The sequence below is a fragment of the Leucoraja erinacea genome, chromosome 28, assembly GCF_028641065.1.
Source record: "Leucoraja erinacea ecotype New England chromosome 28, Leri_hhj_1, whole genome shotgun sequence".
Classification (NCBI taxonomy): Eukaryota; Metazoa; Chordata; class Chondrichthyes; order Rajiformes; family Rajidae; genus Leucoraja; species Leucoraja erinaceus.
This window is the reverse complement of record NC_073404.1, coordinates 11,741,735-11,763,097: the sequence shown is the minus strand read 5'-3', so window position 1 is coordinate 11,763,097 and position 21,363 is coordinate 11,741,735. Positions and strand designations below refer to the sequence as shown.

Genomic DNA, 21,363 nt, shown 5'->3' with positions numbered 1-21,363 from the left:
TTGGTATTCCCTTCAAGGATCAGAAATATTTCCATCAACATACTTGTATTTTTTTTTTGTATCTTTCAGTTAATGTTGTTGCCTTCACTTGACACTCAATAAAGTGTTGTCTGCGAGCAGACAGTCTATTAGACAGTGACCAGATTCATAATGGAAGTAGTCCGTGTAAACCTGTCTAGCTATATTTGTGATGTCCTGGCTGTTATTTCATTGTGTCCATGAATCAAAGAGTTTGTGCAAAGTTGCTGAATAAATACTACCACACAGAGCAGGAGAATAGAGGGCTGATCTGAGGAGAGAATTCTTGAATTGCTTTCTGTGCACTTTACTGACCAGATTCAGAGCATCCTGTTGCAGGGTCTCAATCCAAAATGTCAACTTTAACTTTTTGCCTCCATATATGCTGCTTAATCGCTGAGTTCTTCCGAACTTCTGTTTTGGTTCTCGATTTCAACATTTGCAGTCTCTTTTGTCTTCAGATTAACATGGTCGATGGAAAAATGGTCATCTGGTGTCTTGGCTATTGAGAATAAAATGTTTACAGTTGTCTATTTTTCATCCTTTTCCAGGTTGTTTTCCATGCCCTGGGCCAAATCCTAATCCCATAGCACTGGGAAGCCGTTGGCTTGCATATGCTGAGAACAAGGTAAGGTGGACTTCTGTGTTTTATTAATATTGTTTTGCAGATGTTAGAACATTTGCAAGGCCAGCATTCATTGCCTATTTCTAAAATATAGTAAACCTTATAAATTGGGCTTGCAAAAAAAACCAAAAAACTGTCTTGAGTGCAGAGATAGATTAGAAACCCATAATTAATTGCCACTTGCAAGCCCACTATATGATAAATATATCAGGAGAATAGATAAGAGGGAAACCAGTGGATATGGTTATTTGGGCTTTAAGAAGACAAATATATAAGGGTACATGGGATTGGGTATAATATTTTGTGCTGGTTTGGGGAGTGATTTATGGATAGAAAATAGAATGGAAGTACATGGGTCAATTTCAATTTGGGATGCTGTGAGATGCCATGGGATTGGTGCTGGGGTGCTGTTTACAATGTATATTGGAAATTTGTGAGGACCATATATAATAGATTCAATTTTTCAGAAGATATAAAGTTGGATGAAAATGTGGGTTTTGAGGAGAATGTACAGAGGCTTTGGGGATGGGGATAGAGGCAGGTTGTGAAAGGTGAGGATGTGGCAGATTAAATATACGAGGGAAATGTGAGGGTGTCCATTAATGGTTAAACAATGTTGAACGGTGGAATTTCTTTTAAATATTGATAGATTGTAAGGTGTTGGTGTTCAAAAGACCTGGCCTGGATAGAGTGAATGTGGAGAGGATGTTTCCAGAAGTGGGAGAGTCCAGGACCAGGAGGGCACATCCTCAGAATAAAAGGACGTTCCTTTAGAATATAGATGAGGAATTTGTTTATCAAGCTGGTTGTTATTTTGTGAAATTCATTACCACAGTTGATGGTGGAGGCCAAGTCATTGGGTATTTTTAAAGTGGAGATTGATAGGTTTTTGATTAGTAAGGATGTTAAAGGTTATGGGGAGAAGGTAGGGGAATGGCGTTGAGAGGGAAAATTAGATCAGCCACAATCAAATGGCAGAGCAGAAGCAAAAGGCCGAATTCTGCTCCTTTGTATTATGGTACACAAAGAAAGTTAACATGGAAGTCCAGGAAGCATTTAGAGAGATAATGGGCAGGTTGGACTTTATTACAAAAAGCTTTGAGTAGAAGAATGAAGATACCTTAGTGCAATAATATATAGTCCTGGTGTGACCTTGCGGAATATTGTGTATTTCTGGTCTCTCTTTCTAAGGAAGACTATGCATGCAACAAAATTCTTACAAGGTTAGTCGGTGTCTGAGCAGGAATGATGTTTCACCTCACTCCCCACAGTGTAAAGCATGGTACATGGGAGCACCTCATTCTCAAAGTTCTCCCACAATATTTTGCACTATCTGACTCAAAATCCTGTTATAGGAGCACCTTTGTCATGTAGATCTTAATCGTTCAATAAAGCAACTTTCCATCAACTTCTCAAAGGCAGCTTTGGGATGAACAAAAAATGCTGGTCTTGGCACATCCTATATCTTACTACAAATAACCCAGGGAAAGAAGTGTAGTAATGAGGATGTTTTAATTGATGATTTCTGTGTTTATATATGTGTATGATGTACATTTTGCTGTTGGCAATGAATCTGCAAGATATGAATTAGCTGGTGGCTCAGCCGCTTTGAGCCTGAATTGGAAAACCAGAATGCTGGCTCAAAATTGAGCTGCAGGCCTCTAGAAAGAATTGGGCCACCGTTAGTTGCTGCGCCAAAATGTACTATTAAACAAATAACTATTGAATAACTTAACTCCTTGGCAGTGGCCCGAAGGCAAGTCTTCTGATTGGAGTGAGAGTGCAGAGTGGCAAAGGAGTCGGGATGGAAATTACTAGGATACTGTGGAGTTCACTTATGCTGGTATTTTTTATCCCAAGCCAGCTTCAGAGTAAGAGCAGAAACAGTCGGGCTTCTACTCCCCCTTCACAATATCAAGTTTCATGTTAAGTCCTAAATTACTTGTTAGGCTGTCACTTACAAACTTAGAGGATGGATAATTGGACTTTATTCAGTTCCCAATTTAAATTAAAAAGTTCTGTCTTTATTTTTAGATATATTTCCCAGTAAATTCTGTGACCACCTTTATAATGGAAACTGCTACATAAGCCGTCATGCTCCAGTTACACTCTGCTGGCAGTGGTTGCACAGCAGACATCTACTCCAGAGTGCATATAATTGCAGCATCATAACTTACATGGCCTGTTCCATTACAAATTTATACCAGGGCAATTATGGGGAGGGGGGAAGAATATTGATGGCAATTATGCAGACTACCATTCTTAACATAAATTGTTGCTAAAATATATCTGATTTGATTTCCCATATATTGGAATTCATTTTTTTTTTGCATTTCATCAAGATACATAATGGTGAATAATAAGATAAATGATGAAACTGTAAATTACTTGCCACAAAAATGTGCGTTGCTTTCTTAGAAGGGAAAAGAAAATTGTCTCAAGCCTCTGAAAGGAAATAGGAATTACTAATTGCTTCTGGAGTTCTACTACTTTAGCTAATGTTACTGTCTGTCCTTTTGCCCCTACTCAGCTCATTCACTGTCATCGATCCCGTGGAGGGGCCTGTGGAGATAACATCCAGTCTTATACTGCCACAGTCATCAGTGCTGCCAAAGTGAGTTTAGCACTTAATGAAGGGACAGTGAGTCAAACATTTAAGCTGCTTATAGGCGTCCAAAACAACTTCGAACCAGAGTATGACATCAAGGAACACAAAGCAACAAAACACTGTGAACTATGAAACCTGAAGCCAAGCCCGGTTTGGCAACGAAAAGAGCCATTATTCTGCCTACATTTCTTCCTTTGTAAATCACAGTCAGCTCTGTTAAATATGCATTTCAATTGATTCCTGTAATTTGTTTATAATGTGTATTGCAAATTGGTCAAAAAGATATGTAATGTAAGCGTGTGATGGATGGGATGTAGTAGCAGAGGGCGACTTGGAAAGGAAATTGGGAGTGATGATAGACCACCACTTTCAATGTCTGGACAATATGGTCAAGCAATTAAAAAGTCAATAGAATGCTGGAATATGTATTTAGAACAAGTCTCTGGAGGTAATGTTGGGACTTCACGGCATGGCCAGGGCAACTTGATAATGCAGAGAAGAACACAGCAGTTCTGATGAAAAATGCTGCATCTGAGGAAAATTTTGAATTTTAACCATATTGTATGAAGAGAATAATATTTAATGGGTATAGAGTATATGGGTATCCCTTTTTAGTGTTATAAAGAAAATGAATAAATTATTAATGCCACTGCACAATGCTGGCTAGTAATGTCCATGGCCCCTGAATGGATGACTCAAGAGGAGAGATGTAAATAAACCACATCTTCCATTACTACTGAATGAATGAATGAAAGAATGAATGAATAAGTTTATTGAGTATGTACACATAGAAGGAATTTGCTTGGTGCTTCGCTTGCAAGTAATAACATATTTTAATGCTGTTAGGGAGGCTAAGTGTTAACTCCAGAACTTGAAGTATGGAATTATACAGATGTATCTTTTCAAAGCACACTAATTTTAGAGATGATGTTGCACGGAAACATGCCTTTGGCCCATCGAGTCCGCCCTGACACGTGATTACCCCGTACACTAGCACTATCCTACACACAAGGGACAATAAACAATGTTTTACCAAAGCTAATTTGGGAGGAAATCTGAGCACCCAGAGAAAACCCACGTGGTCACAGGAAGAACGTACAAACTCTGTACAGACAGCACCTGTAGTCAGGATTGAACCTGTGTCACCACTGTGTCGCCCCTAACTGCAAATAAAATTAGCTAAGTGTGGTGAAAGAGGTGAACATTTGATGGTTGATGTACAATGGGATGGGAAAGAAATGGTGAAATAAAAGGATGAGCCTTGAGCTAATGTCCATTTCTTGGTCTCATTGTATCTATGTTATTTCCCTCTCCAATCTTCTGATTTTTCCTACTGCTAATTAATAACATAAATATGTAAATACACAGACATTAAATGAGCATTCTTCCTGGCTAATCCTTGAAAATGAGTTGAAAGTAGAGATAAATCAGGGAGGACATCACAGCCATATTCAAAAGCAGCTCATTTGATGTATGCATGGAGATCTAAGGGAATAGTCCCCAGTAACTAGAATCTCAGCCTCATTTAACTTCCTCATTGCCTTTTAAGTCAGTCTCTGGATGAATACTTTGATGCCTTCATATGTAATTTTCATGATAAATATTAAAATGGAACTGTGATTCAAATTCCTTGCATTTTGAGGTTTGGCACGGGCGCCACAGTAGCACAGCAGTAGAGTTGCTGCCGTACATGCCAGAGACCCCAATTTGATCCTGGGTGCTGTTTCTCCTACTTAAGAGGTATTTAAAATCAAAGGGCATTGCTTTAAGGCAAGAGATTTAGAGGGAACCCGAGGAAGAATTATTTTCTCATTCATATTGGGTAGTTGGAACCTGGAATGCATTGCCAAAGCTGGTGATAGAAGCAGAGACTTTCACCCTGATATGCATGAGCACTTGAATAGCCAAGGCATCGGAAGCTACAGACCATGTGATGGAAGGTAGATTGGTATAGATGGTACTCAGTGGTGGCATGTACATGGTGGACCTGTTTCTGTTTTGTATGATTCAATGATGGTCGAAACGCCAATACAAATGACTGACCCTGGCATTTGTTGGGGTGTTGTTTGGTTGCGCATTCCTTCCAATGAGATTAAAGAGTGAGTATACTTTCTCAAATATCAGAGAACAATCAGCCACTGGAAGGAATGTCTGTGAAAGTAGATTCCGTTTTTACCTCTGTGTTCACAAGTTTTCGGTGTGAGTTATTGAATAAATGAACAAGAGCAGGAAACCTGCCTGCTTTTTTTTATTTCCTCAGTAGATGCCAATTGTAACACCTCAACATCTGCCCCAGATAGATAATTAAGCTATAAAACTTCAGAATTAAAATCTTGGAAACTATTTTGGGAGTTGCATGCTCTGGAGGAGATATTTAAACTGTAAGCATAATCGGATAGTTCTAAGTAATTAAGTTTGGAGATTTTTTCCCCCAGTTCTTTGTTAAATAATCCACCAGCCCAGAAATAATATTTACTCATTCACTGGTTTCATCAGTGATATACAATGTTTGTTGTTACTGCATTACTCCAGTTAAACATATTTATTTGTCAAATTAAATGACATCCTGAATGCTGTACAAAATATATTTTCTCTATTGAAAAATCCAATGTATTATCACAGCATTGTACAAGTTAGACTTCCATAACATTAACTATTAAAAAAAAACCTCAACAGTTGTTTTATGCACCAGTACACATCACATATTTAGCTTAACCTTTTTCTGACTATCAATGAAATACTCAATTTTGGTTTAAAATAAAGAAAAACTAAGATATTAATATGTTAGAGCTAAAGTCTGCAAACTCCCTTGCCCTGTCCTGTGTTCAGTTGAAAGTGAAAGCTGTGTTGGGTTTACTTCATTGTTTTAAAGGTCAAATATTTGCTATGTATTAAAGAGGAACCTGGGATAGGTTGGTAAATTGGAGGAATTACCTTGACTTTTGGTTAGCGAGTCTGCCTTCAATCCACATAATATTGCTTAAGTATGTGCATTCTTGAACAAATCTTGTGGATGGTCTTCCAACTATTATGACCTGGAGGGAAATTATGTGTTCATCGTTCCAAAAGCCATTGATACACATTCTCCACTTTATTTTTTCAGTGCCAATCAACTGTCAATTAAAGCTGGCTTTTCTATGTTGGCAAAAACAGAAACATGGTTTTTGTCTTTGAGGAAGCTAATTGACATTGATTATGGTTGTGCTATCATAGTTGGCGTGCATTTGCCAGAAAATAATGAATCCAAGCCTGAGTAATTATTCACACCTAAACAGTGAAACATGCAATTATTGTGACCTTCTGACTTTTGCATGGTCCAAAATTTCATAAAACACTTTAGTCTTATCACTATCTAATTAGAGTCTTGGCTGCTTCCATCTGCTTTAGGTTGATTTAACCCTGGGGTAGTTAATCGCTTTAGTGAAGCCTGTTTCTGTATTCCCTTGTTACTTGATAGCTTCTAAATGAGTCTTTACAGCTTACGTGAGAGCAACACCATTAACGTTAATGGAGGGAGCAGCTGATGCGGCATTTAAAAGGTTAATCAGGCTTCCTGATCATGTACTGTCGTCAATACTGTGTGGCGCCTGTTGGTGTTGGTCCGTGGAAGCCATTTCTCAACAACCCACTAACAGAACATGTGCACATTGTCAAATCATTAATAATTGAAACAAACACTTGGCTACTAATTGATCAGCTGTAATGTGTTTTCTAATCACTGCAGTTAGACTTTTTAGCACTGATCAAAACAGTTTCTCATTGATCCATATTTGTTCTGGCTGGAGACTGTTGTGTTTTCAATGTCTGAAGTGAGGGTGTTGATGCTGGGCTTTGATTGTTTTCTTTCTATTTTGTCTTTGAATGTAATACAGACACTCAAGACTGGTCTCACCATGTTTGGGGAAGCAGTTGGTCGGCTGGCTGGCAGCTTACCCTCGGGGGCAATTGAAGATGAGGTTTCCACACACAGCAGCACTCGACGTAGCCCGTACATCCCCGGAGTTGTCACGATCATCGACACTGAGACAGTTGGGGAAGGACAGGTATTGTGAAAACCACAAGCTAATAATTTGTGGAATTCTTGAGCTGCATTAAATTTCCTGTAATGTATAAACCCATATCCAGTCAAATGAAATAAGAATTATGGGTAGACCATTTTGTCCTTCGAACTCAAATTTGAATGCTGTTGATGGATAGAAAATCAGAAAGATCCACCACCATCCTTTTGGGTGAAGAGATTTCTCCTCGCCTCAGTCTGGAGAAGTATACCCCATATTTCAAGACCATGACCCCTTTTGGACTTTCCAGCCTGGGGAAACATCATCTTTATAGCAACCTGTTTTGAGTATGAAGGTAAACAAACCCCCCAGGCCTGATCAGATATTCAAGGACATCCGGTGGGTGGCGCGACTCTGGTCAGCAGCGGCCTCTGCAGTCTGTCCGCGTTTTATTATTTTCTGTCTGTGTTTAAATGTAGTTTTTGTTATTTTTTGTTGGGGTGTGTGTGTGGGGGGGGGGGGTGGGGTGGGAGGGGGGGGGAACTTTTTTTTAAATCTCTCCCTGCACTGGAGACCCGACCTTTTCTCGTCGGGTTTCCGTTGTCGTTGGGGCCGCAACGAGGAGCGGCCTCCAACAGGAAGAAGCCGGGGACTCTGGTGCTACGACTCACCGTCGCCGTCGCGGGGCTGGCCGAGTCCGGAGCGGGTGGAGCGGTGGAGGAGCGCTGCTACTGCTGCTGCTGCTGCTGCTGCTGCTGCTGCTGCTGCTGCTGCTCCCCCTCCCCCCTCCTCCTCCTCCTCCTCCGGCACCCTCCTCTCCTCCTCCCTCCTCCTCCTCCTCCTCCTCCTCCTCCTCCTCCTCCTCCTCCTCCTCCTCCTCCTCCTCCTCCGGCGGCACCGGGAGCCCGCGGCTCCCTGGAGGGAGACCGCTTTTCAGGGCTCTCGCAACGGCGACTTCCCCCGCCCGAGTTGCGGGGTTGAAGAGCTCCTGGAGCGGGGCCTAACATCACTGCCCCGCGCGGCTTGGAATGGCCGCGGGACTCTGCGAGCGCACGCCGGGGGCTCTAACAGCAAGACCCGGTGTGCGACCTCGCACCACCCGGCGTGGCTTTAATGGCCGTGGGACAATCGCCATCGCCAGCCGGGGGCTTTGACTTTGACTCTGACATCGGGGGGGGAGAGTGCAGTGGAGAGATAAGTTTATTAGGCCTTCCATCACAGCGATGTGATGGATGTTTATGTAAATTATGTTGTGTCTTGGGTCTATGTGTTTGTAATGTATGGCTGCAGAAACGGCATTTCGTTTGGACCTCAAGGGGTCCAAATGACAATTAAATGTATCTTGTATCTTGTATCTTGTATTGTGAGAAGCTGGAGAAGAATTTGCAGATGCCCTGGCTGAGATATATGTCATAATTAAATGTTGGGAGGTGCAGGAACACTGGTGGATGGAAAATGCTGTGCCTCTATTTAAGAAGGGCTGCAAATAAGTCTCAGAACTATAGGCCAGTGAGTCTAACATCTGTGGTTGGAAAGTTACCAGACTATATTCTGACGGAAAAGTTGGACATGCATTTCGATAGTCAGTATGGTTTTGTACTTAGGAGATCATGTCTCATGAATCTGAGTTTTTTTTAAGATGCTGTCTACAGGGGTTTTAATATGGCATTTGACAAGGTTCAGTATGGTAGATTAGAAGGTTAGATTAGAAGGTTAGATTGAATGGGATCTAGGGAAAGCTAACTGATTGGATAGAACATTGGCTTCATGGAAGGAAGCAGAGGGTGATGGTGGAGGGTTGGTGGACTGGAGGCCTGTGACTGGTGGTGTGCCTCAAGGATCAGTGCTGGGGCCATTGCTGTTTGTGCTTTATATCGATGATTTGGACAAGAACATACAAGGCATGATTAGAAAGTTTGCAGATGACATAAAAGTGTCAAAGGTTATCAAACATCATAGCAGGATCTTGATCAGTTGGTCAAGTGGGCAGAGTAATGGTTAATAGAGTTTAATACAGATATAGGTGGGGTGTTGCATTTTGAGAAGTCTAACCAACGCAGAACCTGCACAGTAAATGACATGGGTCTGGGGAGTGTTGTAGAGCAGAGGGATCTGGTGTTGGGAGTGCTGTTGCAAAGTTCCTTAAAAATGGCGTCACGGGTGGAAAAGGTGGTCAAGTAGGCTTTCTGACAGATTGGCCTTCATCATTCAGGGTATTGAGTATAGAAGTTGGGATGTTATGCAACAGCTGTACAAGACGTGGGTGAGGCCACAGTTGGAATATTTAGCAACGTTACAAAATTTTAAGATTTTAAAAATCAAGTCTGCAATTTATCCCATCAGATAAAGCATAAAAATAAGTTTAATTTGACACCTAATTCACTTTTATATCTTCAGTATTAAAAAAGTTACTGCCATTTTCATACTCTGAAATTAGTATCTTGTTCCCTATTGCTTTTCCATTGACTTAACACAAAAGCTGTGATTGAGGACAGTCAAAAGCCCATAACTTTCTTAAAAATTAAGAGAACTGAATGAAATTTTCAGTTATTATAGTTTGAAGCATTCTGAAACAAATATGAAACAATCTTACTTGGATGACCTGAAATTAAAGCATATAATTAGTTAGTAACCTGATTGTAGCTAATTACAAATGTCAATTACTAGATCTAAACATCTAGCCATTTCTTAAGAAAAGGTTAACATTTTTAAATAGCCTAAGTGTCCAAATAACATTCACACACGAATTCACAATATATCATCATTTTTAAATCTCATTGTCAAGAATTTATAGGCCAAATGGAAGGAATCTAGTGTTTAATTCCCGTAAATTAATGGCCATTTTAATCATCTTGCGAGTGGGTTTTTGTGGAACGCGATTGATTGGAACCTTGCGGTTTGTGGTGAATTTAAACCCCTTATCGGCAGGAAAAACACTGCCAGTTTGTATATGGGGCCCAAATCACATTTTCGCAATGTGAAATTTTGATTAAAGTAATCCTAAGAAGCAAGTTTATAGGTAAAATTAACGACTCGCCTTATGTTTTGTCCCGTACGTGAGATCCGTTCCGTTGCCTGCGTTGACGGCGTTAGAAGTTGCTTTTTATTTTACTCCAGCGCTGAAATTGTCCTGCGGTTTAAAAAAAAAAATTCAGAGAAAGGCAGTCGGAACGATTACTCAACATCACGTAACAGCCCGAGAAAATATATCTTGGACAGGCAGGAGAAAATGGCATTTTAATCCCGCCCCCCCCCCCCCCCCCCCCCCCCCCCCCCCCCCCTCCCTAAAGGCGCCAAAGTCGCGCACACGGCCAGTGGCAGAACTGCAGCGCCGCTGAAGGTAAGTTTTGTAACATACCTAGAATATTGTGTTCAGTTTTGGTCACAGAAAGCTGTTATTAAACTGGGAAAAGTACTGAAAAGATTTATGAGGAGAGCAGACTTCTCTCCAGAAATGCTGCTTGTCCCGCTGAGCTACAGCATTTTGAGTCTATCTGCACTGTAAACCAGCATCTACAGCTCCTTTCTACACATACCTCATAAAAGATTTATGAGTATGTTGCCAGGACTTGAGGGTTTGGGCTAAAGGGGCAGGCTGGCTAATCTAGGACTGTATTCCTTGGAGTGTAGAGGATGAGGGATGATCTTATAGAGGTGTATAAATCATGAGGGTAAATAGATAGGGTAGATGCACAAAGCCTTTTACCAAGAGTAAGGGAATCAAGAACCAGAGGACTAGAGGTTACGATGAGAGGAGAAAGATGAGAGGAGAAAGAACAACGTTTTCACACAGACGATGATGGGTATATGGAATGAGCTGCTCGGGGAGGTAATTACGACAGAAACTATAATAACATTGGAAAGACATTTGATAAGGTAAGGTTTAATAGGATATGGGTCAAAAGCTGGCAGGTGGGACCAGCACCTTGGTTCAGATGAGCAAGCTGGGCCAAAAGTGCCTGCTTCTGTGACGTATGGCTCTATGACTAAGAATTTTGTATGTTTCAGGAGGCGAGAGTGTTTAATTGTCATATGCGCTGACAATGGAACAATGACATTATTACTTGGAGCCTGTATATACAATAAACACATATAATATACAATAACAAAAAAAATCAATAAACAAATAACCACAACATCAATACAAAAACATAGTGCAACCAAAGACAGTTCATGGAATTTCATAGTTGAGGTTAGTGAAGAGCCAAACGGTTGTTGGGAATAAGTTATTCTTGAACTCGTATGCAGGCATTTAATTATGATATGTTATTGTTGTCTGACAAATAGCAAAATAATGAAATGATGCAACTTTTTAAAGAATTATAGAAAAGGTTAGAAATACTGGATGGATCAGTCTGAACCTCAGGGAGGCTGTGTAGCCCAGCCTTCATCAGTCTGTATATGCCAATGGTTTCTGTGTCCAGCTTCCAGAGTTTCCTGCTATCCTGTCATTGTTGGTCATTTTAGGTTGTATGCAACAGGAGAAAGTTTCAGTACAAAAATAACCAACCAAACATTTGGGTTCATAATAATAATAATAATAATAATATCTTTTATTGTCATTGCACGTCAGTGCAACGAGATTTAGTATGCAGCTTCCAACCGATGTAAAGAAAAGTAAAATAAATAAATAAGCTGTGTGACGTGACCATCCGAGGGAGACAGTCCAGGGGGGATGGGGGGCACTCAGCAGGGCCGGTTCAGAGCCTCTATAGCTCTGGGAATAAAGCTGTTTCTGAGTCTGGAGGTTCGGGCGTAGAAGGCCTTGTAACGTCTGCCGGAGGGAAGTAGTTCGAACAGTCCGTTACAAGGGTGTGAGGAGTCTTTATGGATGCTGACGGCCTTCCTGAGGCACCGTGTGTGGTAGATGCCCTCCAAGGCTGGTAGCTGTGTCCCAATGATCCTCTGCGCTCTGTGGGCGACGTGCTGAAGAGCTCTCCTCTCCGCCTCCGTGCAGCTGAGATACCACACAGAGATGCCATACCACACAGATATGCTTTCTGTGGTGCAGCGGTAGAATGTTGTCAGCAGCTGTTGGGGCAGACCAGTCTTTTTTTAATGTCCTCAGGAAGAACAGTCGTTGCTGTGCCTTTTTGACAAGCGCAGCGGTGTTGGTGGACCATGTGAGGTCCTCAGAAACGTGAATGCCTGAATTACTGAAACTAAGGGGTGTTGTTAATTAAACATTCGTTTGGCTATCACCACTGCAACAGCTGATGAGTAATTCCAGAATTAGCTGCTCTAAGCAGCATTCATTTCATTTTGGTGATAAATACTTTCAAAAGTTGTAAGGAGTCTTTTCCGGAAGTGATTAGTCAGGAGTGTTGCACTTCCATATTCCTAATGGATGGTTCAGCAAATGTTTGAACCAATGTGGTAATGGATGCTTCTTCCTTATGAGCATAGCAAGGGATTCTTTTTGCGACAAACTTCAATGAATAGAGGTTGCCTGCTCAGTGTAGACTTTACTTTAGGCTTTAGAGATACAGCATGGAAACACCGGGTCCGCACCGACCCGCGATCACCCCATACACTAGCACTTTCCTACAGACTGGAGACAAATTACAATTTTACAGAAGCCAATTAACATCCAAACCTGCATGTCTCTGGAGTGTGGGCGGAAACCGGAGCATGTGGACCCTGAGAATGTAAAAAAACTCCGTACAGGCAGCATTTGTAGTCAGGATCGAACCAAGGCCTCGGGCACTGTAAGGCATCCACTCTACTGCTGCGCCACTGTGCCGCCTTTGGCATTTGTCACTGACATTTATGGCCCACCTCCTTGTTCTTCTAATGTGTAAAGGGTACAGTAGTACAACGGCTCTGTGTTTGGACTGGAATCTAGAAGCTTAGAGTGTTGATCTTGATGGAAAAATCTATTGTCCTTAGCCTGTTTGGTCTCGATCCACCAAAGTGTTTGACTATTTTCTCTGAAATGGCGTGGAAATATATTTGGTTAATGTGGAACGAAATACATGTCCGCCTTGCCAACAAATAAGTAGATTAAAAATAAGTCATTGGGATCAACTTCACCTCTCATTGAAATTACTAACAGCCAAGAAAGTATAAACATTCTTGGTAAAACAAAATGTGAACAACAGGAAGCAACACCACCACTCCATGTCTTTACAATTCCCATATCTCTTGATTCCTTTAATATCCAGAAATCTGTTGATCTCAATTTTGGATGAACATGGTGATTAAACCTTCACAGCTGAGATCAGGAATTCTCATGATTCGGTTCCCTCAATTGGAGAAAAAATCTTGTTATGCATGACATGCCCTTAAAATGAGTTGCCTAGGTCTAGATTTCTCTGCCAGAGGAAATACTATCCCAATATCTATCTTGCTGAGCCCTTGAAGAATTTTGTTTGCTTCAATGAGCTCACTTCTCATTCTTCTAAACTCTAAAAAATAGAGGCAAGTCTATGCAGCATCTCCTCACGTGAAAGGCCTGCTATCAAGATGGCGGCGCGACCGGAGCTCGCAGCGACCTCTCCCAGTGGAAGTTCAGTGTTTTCATGGATTTTTGGAGCGAATGGTGTGTACGAAGAGTGTGTGTCGGAGGAGTGCGTGTACGTGTGTAAGTACGAGCGGCAGGCTCTTTTAAAAATCGGCAGCAAGGCTTCTTGCTGCGACCTTACCTTACGGAGCGTCCTGGTGGAGCTGAGACTTCTGCGTCGCGCAGGCCCACGGAGGTGCGCAGACCCACGGAGGTGCGCAGGCCCACGGAGGCGCGCAGGCCCATGGAGAGCCGCTGCACCCGCACCCGCACCTGGAACAACGCTGGTGGGGAAATATCGCAAGCGGTGTAGTAGAGGGCAGAAGCGGGGGAAACGCGCAGGAGCCTACGCTAGGCTAAACGCGAACCCACACAAACCGGCAGTGCCTACAGTCATGCTGGCAAATGTCCGCTCCCTCGACAACAAGATGGACTACCTCAGAGCGTGGAGAGCCTCCCAACGAAGCGTGAAGAACTGCTGTGTTTACATCCTAACGGAGACCTGGCTGAATCAGAACATCACAGACGCTGCGATCCAGTTGGAGGGACTTATGCTATACAGAGCTGATAGAGTAGCTTCGCTAGCTGGTAAGGCAAGGGGAGGGGGGCTGGCTGTGTATGTGAACAGATCATGGTGCCGGGATGCTGTGGTGATTTCCACCTACTGCTCACCCCACGTGGAGCTAATGACTGTGAAATGCCGACCCTTCTACTTATCCAGAGAACTAACATCTGTCTTCATAACCGCTGTCTATGTACCACCGAGCGCGGACGTGAAGGAGGCTATGACAGTGCTCTACAACAATATCAGTGAGCAGCAGAGGGAACATCCAGATGCTTTCTTCATGGCAGCTGGGGATTTCAACCAGGCAAGTCTTAAATCTGTTCTGCCTAAATTCTACCAGCATGTGAACATTGCAACCAGGGGGAAGAACAAACTAGACCTGGTGTACACCAACATTAAAGATGCATATAAAGCAGCCCCCCTCCCCCATATCGGCAACTCTGACCACTTAGCGGTCATGCTCACACCTGCATATAGACCCAGGGTGAAACAGGACAGGCCAACGGTCAAAGAAGTCAGAACATGGCCACAGGGAGCTACGGCAGCACTACAAGACTGTTTTGAAACCACACAGTGGGCCATTTTCAGAGAGGCAGCAACAGATGACAGTGGCATCAACCTCCAAGAATATACAGAATCCGTCATCGCATACATCAATAAATGTATTGAGGATGTAACGGTGGTAAAAACCATCAGGAGGCGTGCCAATCAGAAACCTTGGCTAACTGGGGAAGTGTGTTCCCTACTGAGAATCCGGAATGCGGCATTCAAATCTGGGGACAACGAAGCATACAAACTGGCAAGGGGTAACCTATCCCGGGGGATCAGGGAAGCGAAGAGGCTGTACGGACAAAAACTCAATAGCCACTTCGCAAATGAAAAAAGGCACACGTCGCTTGTGGCAGGGATTTCAGACCATCACTGACTACAAGCCCCCCCCGCTGCGGATATGCCAAAACAACCCCTCCCTACCAGATGAACTGAACGAGTTCTACGCACGGTTTGAGGTTAAAAACAGCACCCAGACACGTGCACTACTGCCATCTCCCAGTGACCAGTCGCTCAGGCTGTCCGCAGCCAGAGTTAAAAAGGCCTTTGCCAGCATCAACCCATGCAAAGCTGCAGGGCCGGACAACATTCCTGGATGCGTTCTAAGAGACTGTGCCGAGCAACTGAAAGATGTCTTCACAGACATTTTTAACATCTCACTCAGCCAGGCAGTAGTGCCGAACTGTCTTAAGAGTGCCACCATCGTCCCTGTCCCGAAGAAACCAAACCCAGCCTGCCATAATGACTTTCGACCAGTGGCCCTAACACCCATTGTAATGAAGTGTTTTGAGCGACTAGTTATGCAGCACATCAAAAATAGTCTACCTGCCGACCTAGACCCACTGCAGTTCGCCTACAGAGCCAACCGATCCACAGAGGACGCAGTCTCAACAACACTGAACCTCGTACTGTCACACCTTGATCGGAAAAATACCTATGCCAGGATCCTCTTCATAGACTTCAGCTCTGCTTTCAATACAATCATTCCGCAGCAGCTGGTGGAGAAGTTGGAGCTGTTGGGGGTTGATGCTGGCACATGTAGCTGGGTCCTGAACTTTCTGTCGCAACGGCAGCAGACAGTCAGGGTGGGCAGTAGGACATCAAAAACCATAGCCGTGAGCACTGGCTCACCCCAAGGCTGTGTCCTAAGCCCCCTTCTGTTTAGTCTGCTGACACACGACTGTACTGCCAGACTCAATAACAACTTCATCAGCAAGTTCACTGATGACACAACAGTAGTGGGTCTCATCAGTGACAATGATGAATCGGCGTACAGGATGGAGGTGGAGCTGCTCACAGGTTGGTGCAAATCCCACAACCTCATTCTTAACGTGGGAAAAACTAAGGAGATGGTGGTTGACTTCAGGAGGGCGGGGAAACAACACCATACACCTCTGCACATTGACGGAGCTGATGTGGAAAGGGTCAGCAGCATAAAGTTCTTAGGACTACATCTGTCTGATGACCTGACGTCCACGGCCAACACCACAGCTCTGGTCAAGAGAGCCCAGCAGCGACTTCACCCTCTCCGAAGACTATGTAAAGCAGGCCTCCCCACCACACACCTACGGACTTTTTATAGGGGGACTGTCGAGAGCACACTGACATACGGCATCACTTCCTGGTTCGGGAGCTGCAAGGCGTACGAACGGCACCAACTGGACAGGATAGTGAAGACCGCAAGCAGGATTATTGGTGCTCCACTCCCCTTCCTGCTGGACATAAACAGGAAGAGATGTATCAGCAGAGCCATCTCCATCATCAAAGACCCTTACCACCCATCGCATGACATTTTCTCCATCCTCCCATCTGGGAAGAGGTACAGGAGCATTAGCTGCAAAACCAGCAGGATGCTCCTCAGCCTCTTCCCACAGGCTATAAGACTGTTAAATGGACTTTGCCCCCTGCCAAGTATCGCGCACAAACCCCCACACTGCAGCAGAGCCACTGTTGTGCCGCTGCCGGTCGGAACGGCTGTTGAATGTTTAGTAGAGTGTTAAATTTGTTCATGACATGTATTTTTTAATTTTAATTCCTATTTATTTTTTAATGCAAACTGAATGGACACTGGTTGAGCAACGTTTTTTTGTTTCCTCTGGGTATGCGAATACTCAGGAAATGACAATAAAGATTTACAATTACAATTACAATCCAAGAACCAGGCTGGTGAATCTTTGCTTCACTCCCTCAAAAGCATATGGAGATTTTTGTAAATGGGGAAATTAAATTTTCACATTGTATTCCAACTGTGTTATCGACAAGACCTAGTGTAACTGTGGTAAGATTTCTTTGCTCCTGTTTTCTAATCTTCATGTAACAAAGGCCAAGATACTATTCACCTTCCTAACTGTGTCTACTTCATGTTAACTTTATGATTTATGTGCAAGGACGTCTAGATCCTTTTGAATATCAACATTTCCTAATCTCTCACCTATTAAAAGATGCTTAGCTTTCTGTTATTTGTACCTGTGGATAACATTTCTTTCCTCATGGTACTGCATCTGCAAAGTTGTTGCCTACTCATTTAGTTTGTCTAAGTTCTAGTAGACGCTTAAAATAGATTTGAGTGTCCCAGTGGACATTATAGATTTGGATTTTGGGAAGGCTTTTGATAAAATTGTCAGAGGATGTTGGTCAATAAGATTAAAAAGTGAAATTGGAGAATTTATTTGCATGGATAGAGAATTGGTTATCAAACTGAAAGAAATGAAACATTTATTTTGGTTTGGGAATTGTACCTGAATTTTAGCTTATTTTAAACATAGAGGATATATAATTATGCAGAGAAAATGAAGGCTGTAATTTTGGAATGGTAAATCATGAAAGATTATGTTAATTGCTGAATTTGGTAGCATAAGCAAAATATTCTAAAATTAGCATAAAATTATAAAAGGACTGGACAAGCTAAATGCAGGAAAAATATTCCCAATTTTGGGCGAGTCCAGAACCAGGGGCCACAGTCTTAGAATAAAAGGGAGGTCATTTAAGACTGAGGTGAGAAAAAACCTTTTCACCCAGAGAGTTGTGAATTTATGGAATTTCCTTGCCACAGAGGGCAGTGGAGGCCAAGGCACTGGATGGATTTAAGAGAGAGTTCGATAGAGCTCTCGGGACTAGTGGTGTCAAGGGATATGGGGAGAAGGCAGGCACGGGTTATTGATAGGGGACGATCAGCCATGATCACAATGAATGGCTGTGCTGGCTCGAAGGGCCGAATGACCTCCTGCACCTATTTTCTATGTTTCTAAGCATAAAAAGGAAGATTTTAACTCATGTAAAGTTTTGTTAGTATATGAATTTATTACCACAGGTTGTTGAGTTGATCAAATTACAAATTAGATTAGCACTCAAGAAGAATGCAAAAGAATACGGAAAGATATTGAAAATAATATGAAAATGGATGGCTGATGTGGAAGGAGGAAGGGTTTTGTGCTTCTTTTGGTGGCTTTTAAAACATTTACATTGCATTGCAAAGTCTGCCTATTTCATATTTATGTTGCAAATAGATCATTCATTTGTTATGCAGTCTGTTTGAGCATTAAACAAGTGCATCTTCATGGGTATCCATGTCGCAAATGAAAGCAGTTGAAAGTGGCGGTTACATGCCCATGGGGAAATGGGAGAGGATTGTGAAATAAGGAAAGAGTAAAGTGTTCTAAACTGTGATCAAAGCTCTGCAGTTTTTAAGAGTGTGTTACAAATAAAAGCCCTTCGTCTACTTCCTTTGTTTTCTTGGGTGTATCATTTTAGTACTTGGATTTCCAGCCTCCAAAGGGCACTGAAGATAGTGAAATGAGTGCAGCAGTGGAGATGGCATTACAGTTGAGAGATGCTAGACAATGTTACCAACAATTCTATGAGAGCATTGCAGCCTGAAGTGGCTTTATAGTGTTCCATGATTAAAAGAATGCTCACCTTGTTCTGTTAGGCATATTTGAATAGTGAAGCAGCAGTTTGTGAGTTGGTTGCTATGTGGTTTCTCCTTAATGTGATCCTTTTTGTACATCGTCCTCCAGCAGATTGCACCCGGTTTACAGATGTAACCTAAAACTGTTGCACTTTTTATAAGAGAGCAAAATTCACTGCTCAGCGTAATATTGTCTCCTCAGCTTCATTAAAGCAGTTCTGCTTTTTGTCAAAAAGACATTCTTTTGTCTCCAATAAATGAGTCAGATTGAGCACGGGGGCTGGTTTGTGTTTTATGCAGGGCTGCCATTGAAAGCAGTAGTGTGGCAGTTAATGTCATAGTTAGGTCGACAGATCACTCCAGATTTGTGTAGTGATGTCTGAACTCAGTTACAACTATGATTGTGTTGAGCAGAGGAACTCTTGGCCCATTTACCTGTTTAATTAAACCTCCAAAAATAAAATTGTTTCTATTTCCATCTTTATCTGCTCCTCACCCTTTTGCCCAACCATTCATTAATGATTTTTTTTATTTGTTACATTCTCTCTGAATTTTCTATGAATGAAATTCACGGTTTGCTTCCTGGTTTAAAAAAAAAAAAACGTATTTTAAAATTAAGCTGCTGGAGTAATTCAGCAGGTCAGGCAGCATCTGCAGAGCGAAATGGACAAATGGTAATTCAGTCTGAAGAAGAATCCTGATCCAAGACATCGTCTGTCCTTTTACCTTCGCAGATGCTGCCTGACCGGCAGTGTGTTTTTTTTAACTTGGATTTCAGCATTAGTAATTCCAGCATCTACAATCTCTTATGTCTCCTCTTACTGTTAAAATCAGTTGCTTAGTCCAGAAGCTTGGTATTACAGTGGCATTCGGTTCAAATATATAATCCTCCACAATAAAAGAGCTTGTCAGTGCACAATTGCCCAGCATTACACTTACCGAGTGACCATTTGGAAGACTCCTGGATGGTTTCTACTTCCAAGGAACAGGGAGAAATGTGATTTTTGCTCATGCAACATATATCTTCAGTTATATTGACTGCAACAGTGGAGCCTCCACTTCTGTAAATGTATCCTGATTTAGAGTGATTTAAATTAATTAAACCGCAAATGTTGGCATCTAATGATTTTTGGAACAGAAACCAAATGAAAAAAAATTATATATATATATTGCATCCAGTCCTCCAATCCTGTGTCCTAATTTGCAGGGCCTCATTTATTCATGACTTCTGAGTTCATGACCAATCCAGCAGTCGTTCAGTTTCTAAATTTACATTTTTGTTTTGCATTTCCATATCCCCAACCTCGTCCAGGATGGTAATTATTCGAGGTACCTGCACTCCTTAAATTTTCACATCTTGAACAACTCCAAATTTAACCACTCTACTATTGACAGCCATGTTGCCTTTTTGCCAATGCTAACCTCTGAAAATTCATCCTCAACTTTTTTGCCTCTTATATATCCATCCATGTTTTTAAGCATAATGTTCCACGGCACTGCTGAAATGTTATTAAACAAAGGTTGACACTGCCACGTAATGAGATATTCATGCAAATCACAAATTGGGCAAGAAATTTCAAATCTTCAGGCATTGACAGCGAAAGGCACCGTCACTTTAAGATGTTCTTTCAGCATATATACAGTATCTCTATTCCATTGGCCCTTTTTGTAAATTAGTGTCAAATCCCATTGACGAATTATCAATGTAAAGTTGCTATGTTACTGAAGGTTGGCATTGTTCTTTAAATGTCTTCCTACGTCAAGGAAATGGGAAAGAACGGACTTCTCTGTTTTGGCGTGTCTTTTAGAGATATCTCAGTTGATAATAGCATGAACTACTTTGTATATATGTTGCACTTGGGTAAATGAAGCATCCAATAACAACAGTAACAGCAGTTTACATTTAGATAGCACCACTTCAAGATGCTTCACAAGAACATGACCAATCAAATACATTATCATTTTGTCATGTAAGGAGGTATTAATACTGCAGGTAAGTTTCAAGAAGTGTATTTAGGTAGTGAATTTCCGTGTTTAGGGTTGAATTAGCTGAATTCATGAATGTAAAAAGACAAATTGGGTGAGTGGAGAGAATACAGACTGTTGATTAATTTTCAATTTCAGGAGGCGAATGTGCATGAGGTGAATTAATAATCAGAAATAATTAATTTGTGTTTGGTGATGTTAATTGAAAGGCAGTATTACCCAGGACCTGGGAATTGGTTTGGGATTTCATCACGGGAGCTTTAGTATGCAGTTCAATCTCCAGAATAGAATAGAATTTATTTATTTGCCACACAACCAGGGTCGGAGGAATTTGGGTTGTCAGCAGCGGTACAATAATAAAGAACACACAACCACAATAAAAATGTAACAAACATCCACCACAGCATTCATCACTGTGGTGGAAGGCACAGAACTTGGCCAGTCCTCCTCCATTTTCCCCCGTGGTCGGGACCTCCACCCTCTGCAGCCGTTGCTGCGGGTGTCCAGATGGTAAGGGTCAAAGTCAAGGTAAGTCCAGGATCGGCTCTTCCCCACCGGAGGCTGCGGCTTCAGGTTGGTGCAGGCCGCAGGCCGGCTGTCGAAGA

At 42.2% G+C, this 21,363-nt stretch overlaps 1 protein-coding gene across 1 annotated transcript in view; it reads left to right on the top strand.

The window, feature by feature from the left end:
- The window catches only part of bcas3 (BCAS3 microtubule associated cell migration factor), a gene marked incomplete at its 5' end in the record, with an annotated part of 612,428 nt that overhangs the window by 83,497 nt on the left and 507,568 nt on the right, over positions 1-21,363 (top strand). The window contains 3 exons of the mRNA XM_055657406.1: positions 570-646; positions 3,174-3,257; positions 7,124-7,294. Coding sequence (XP_055513381.1) covers positions 570-646; positions 3,174-3,257; positions 7,124-7,294 — 332 coding nt within the window. The remainder of the gene's footprint in view (positions 1-569; positions 647-3,173; positions 3,258-7,123; positions 7,295-21,363) is intronic.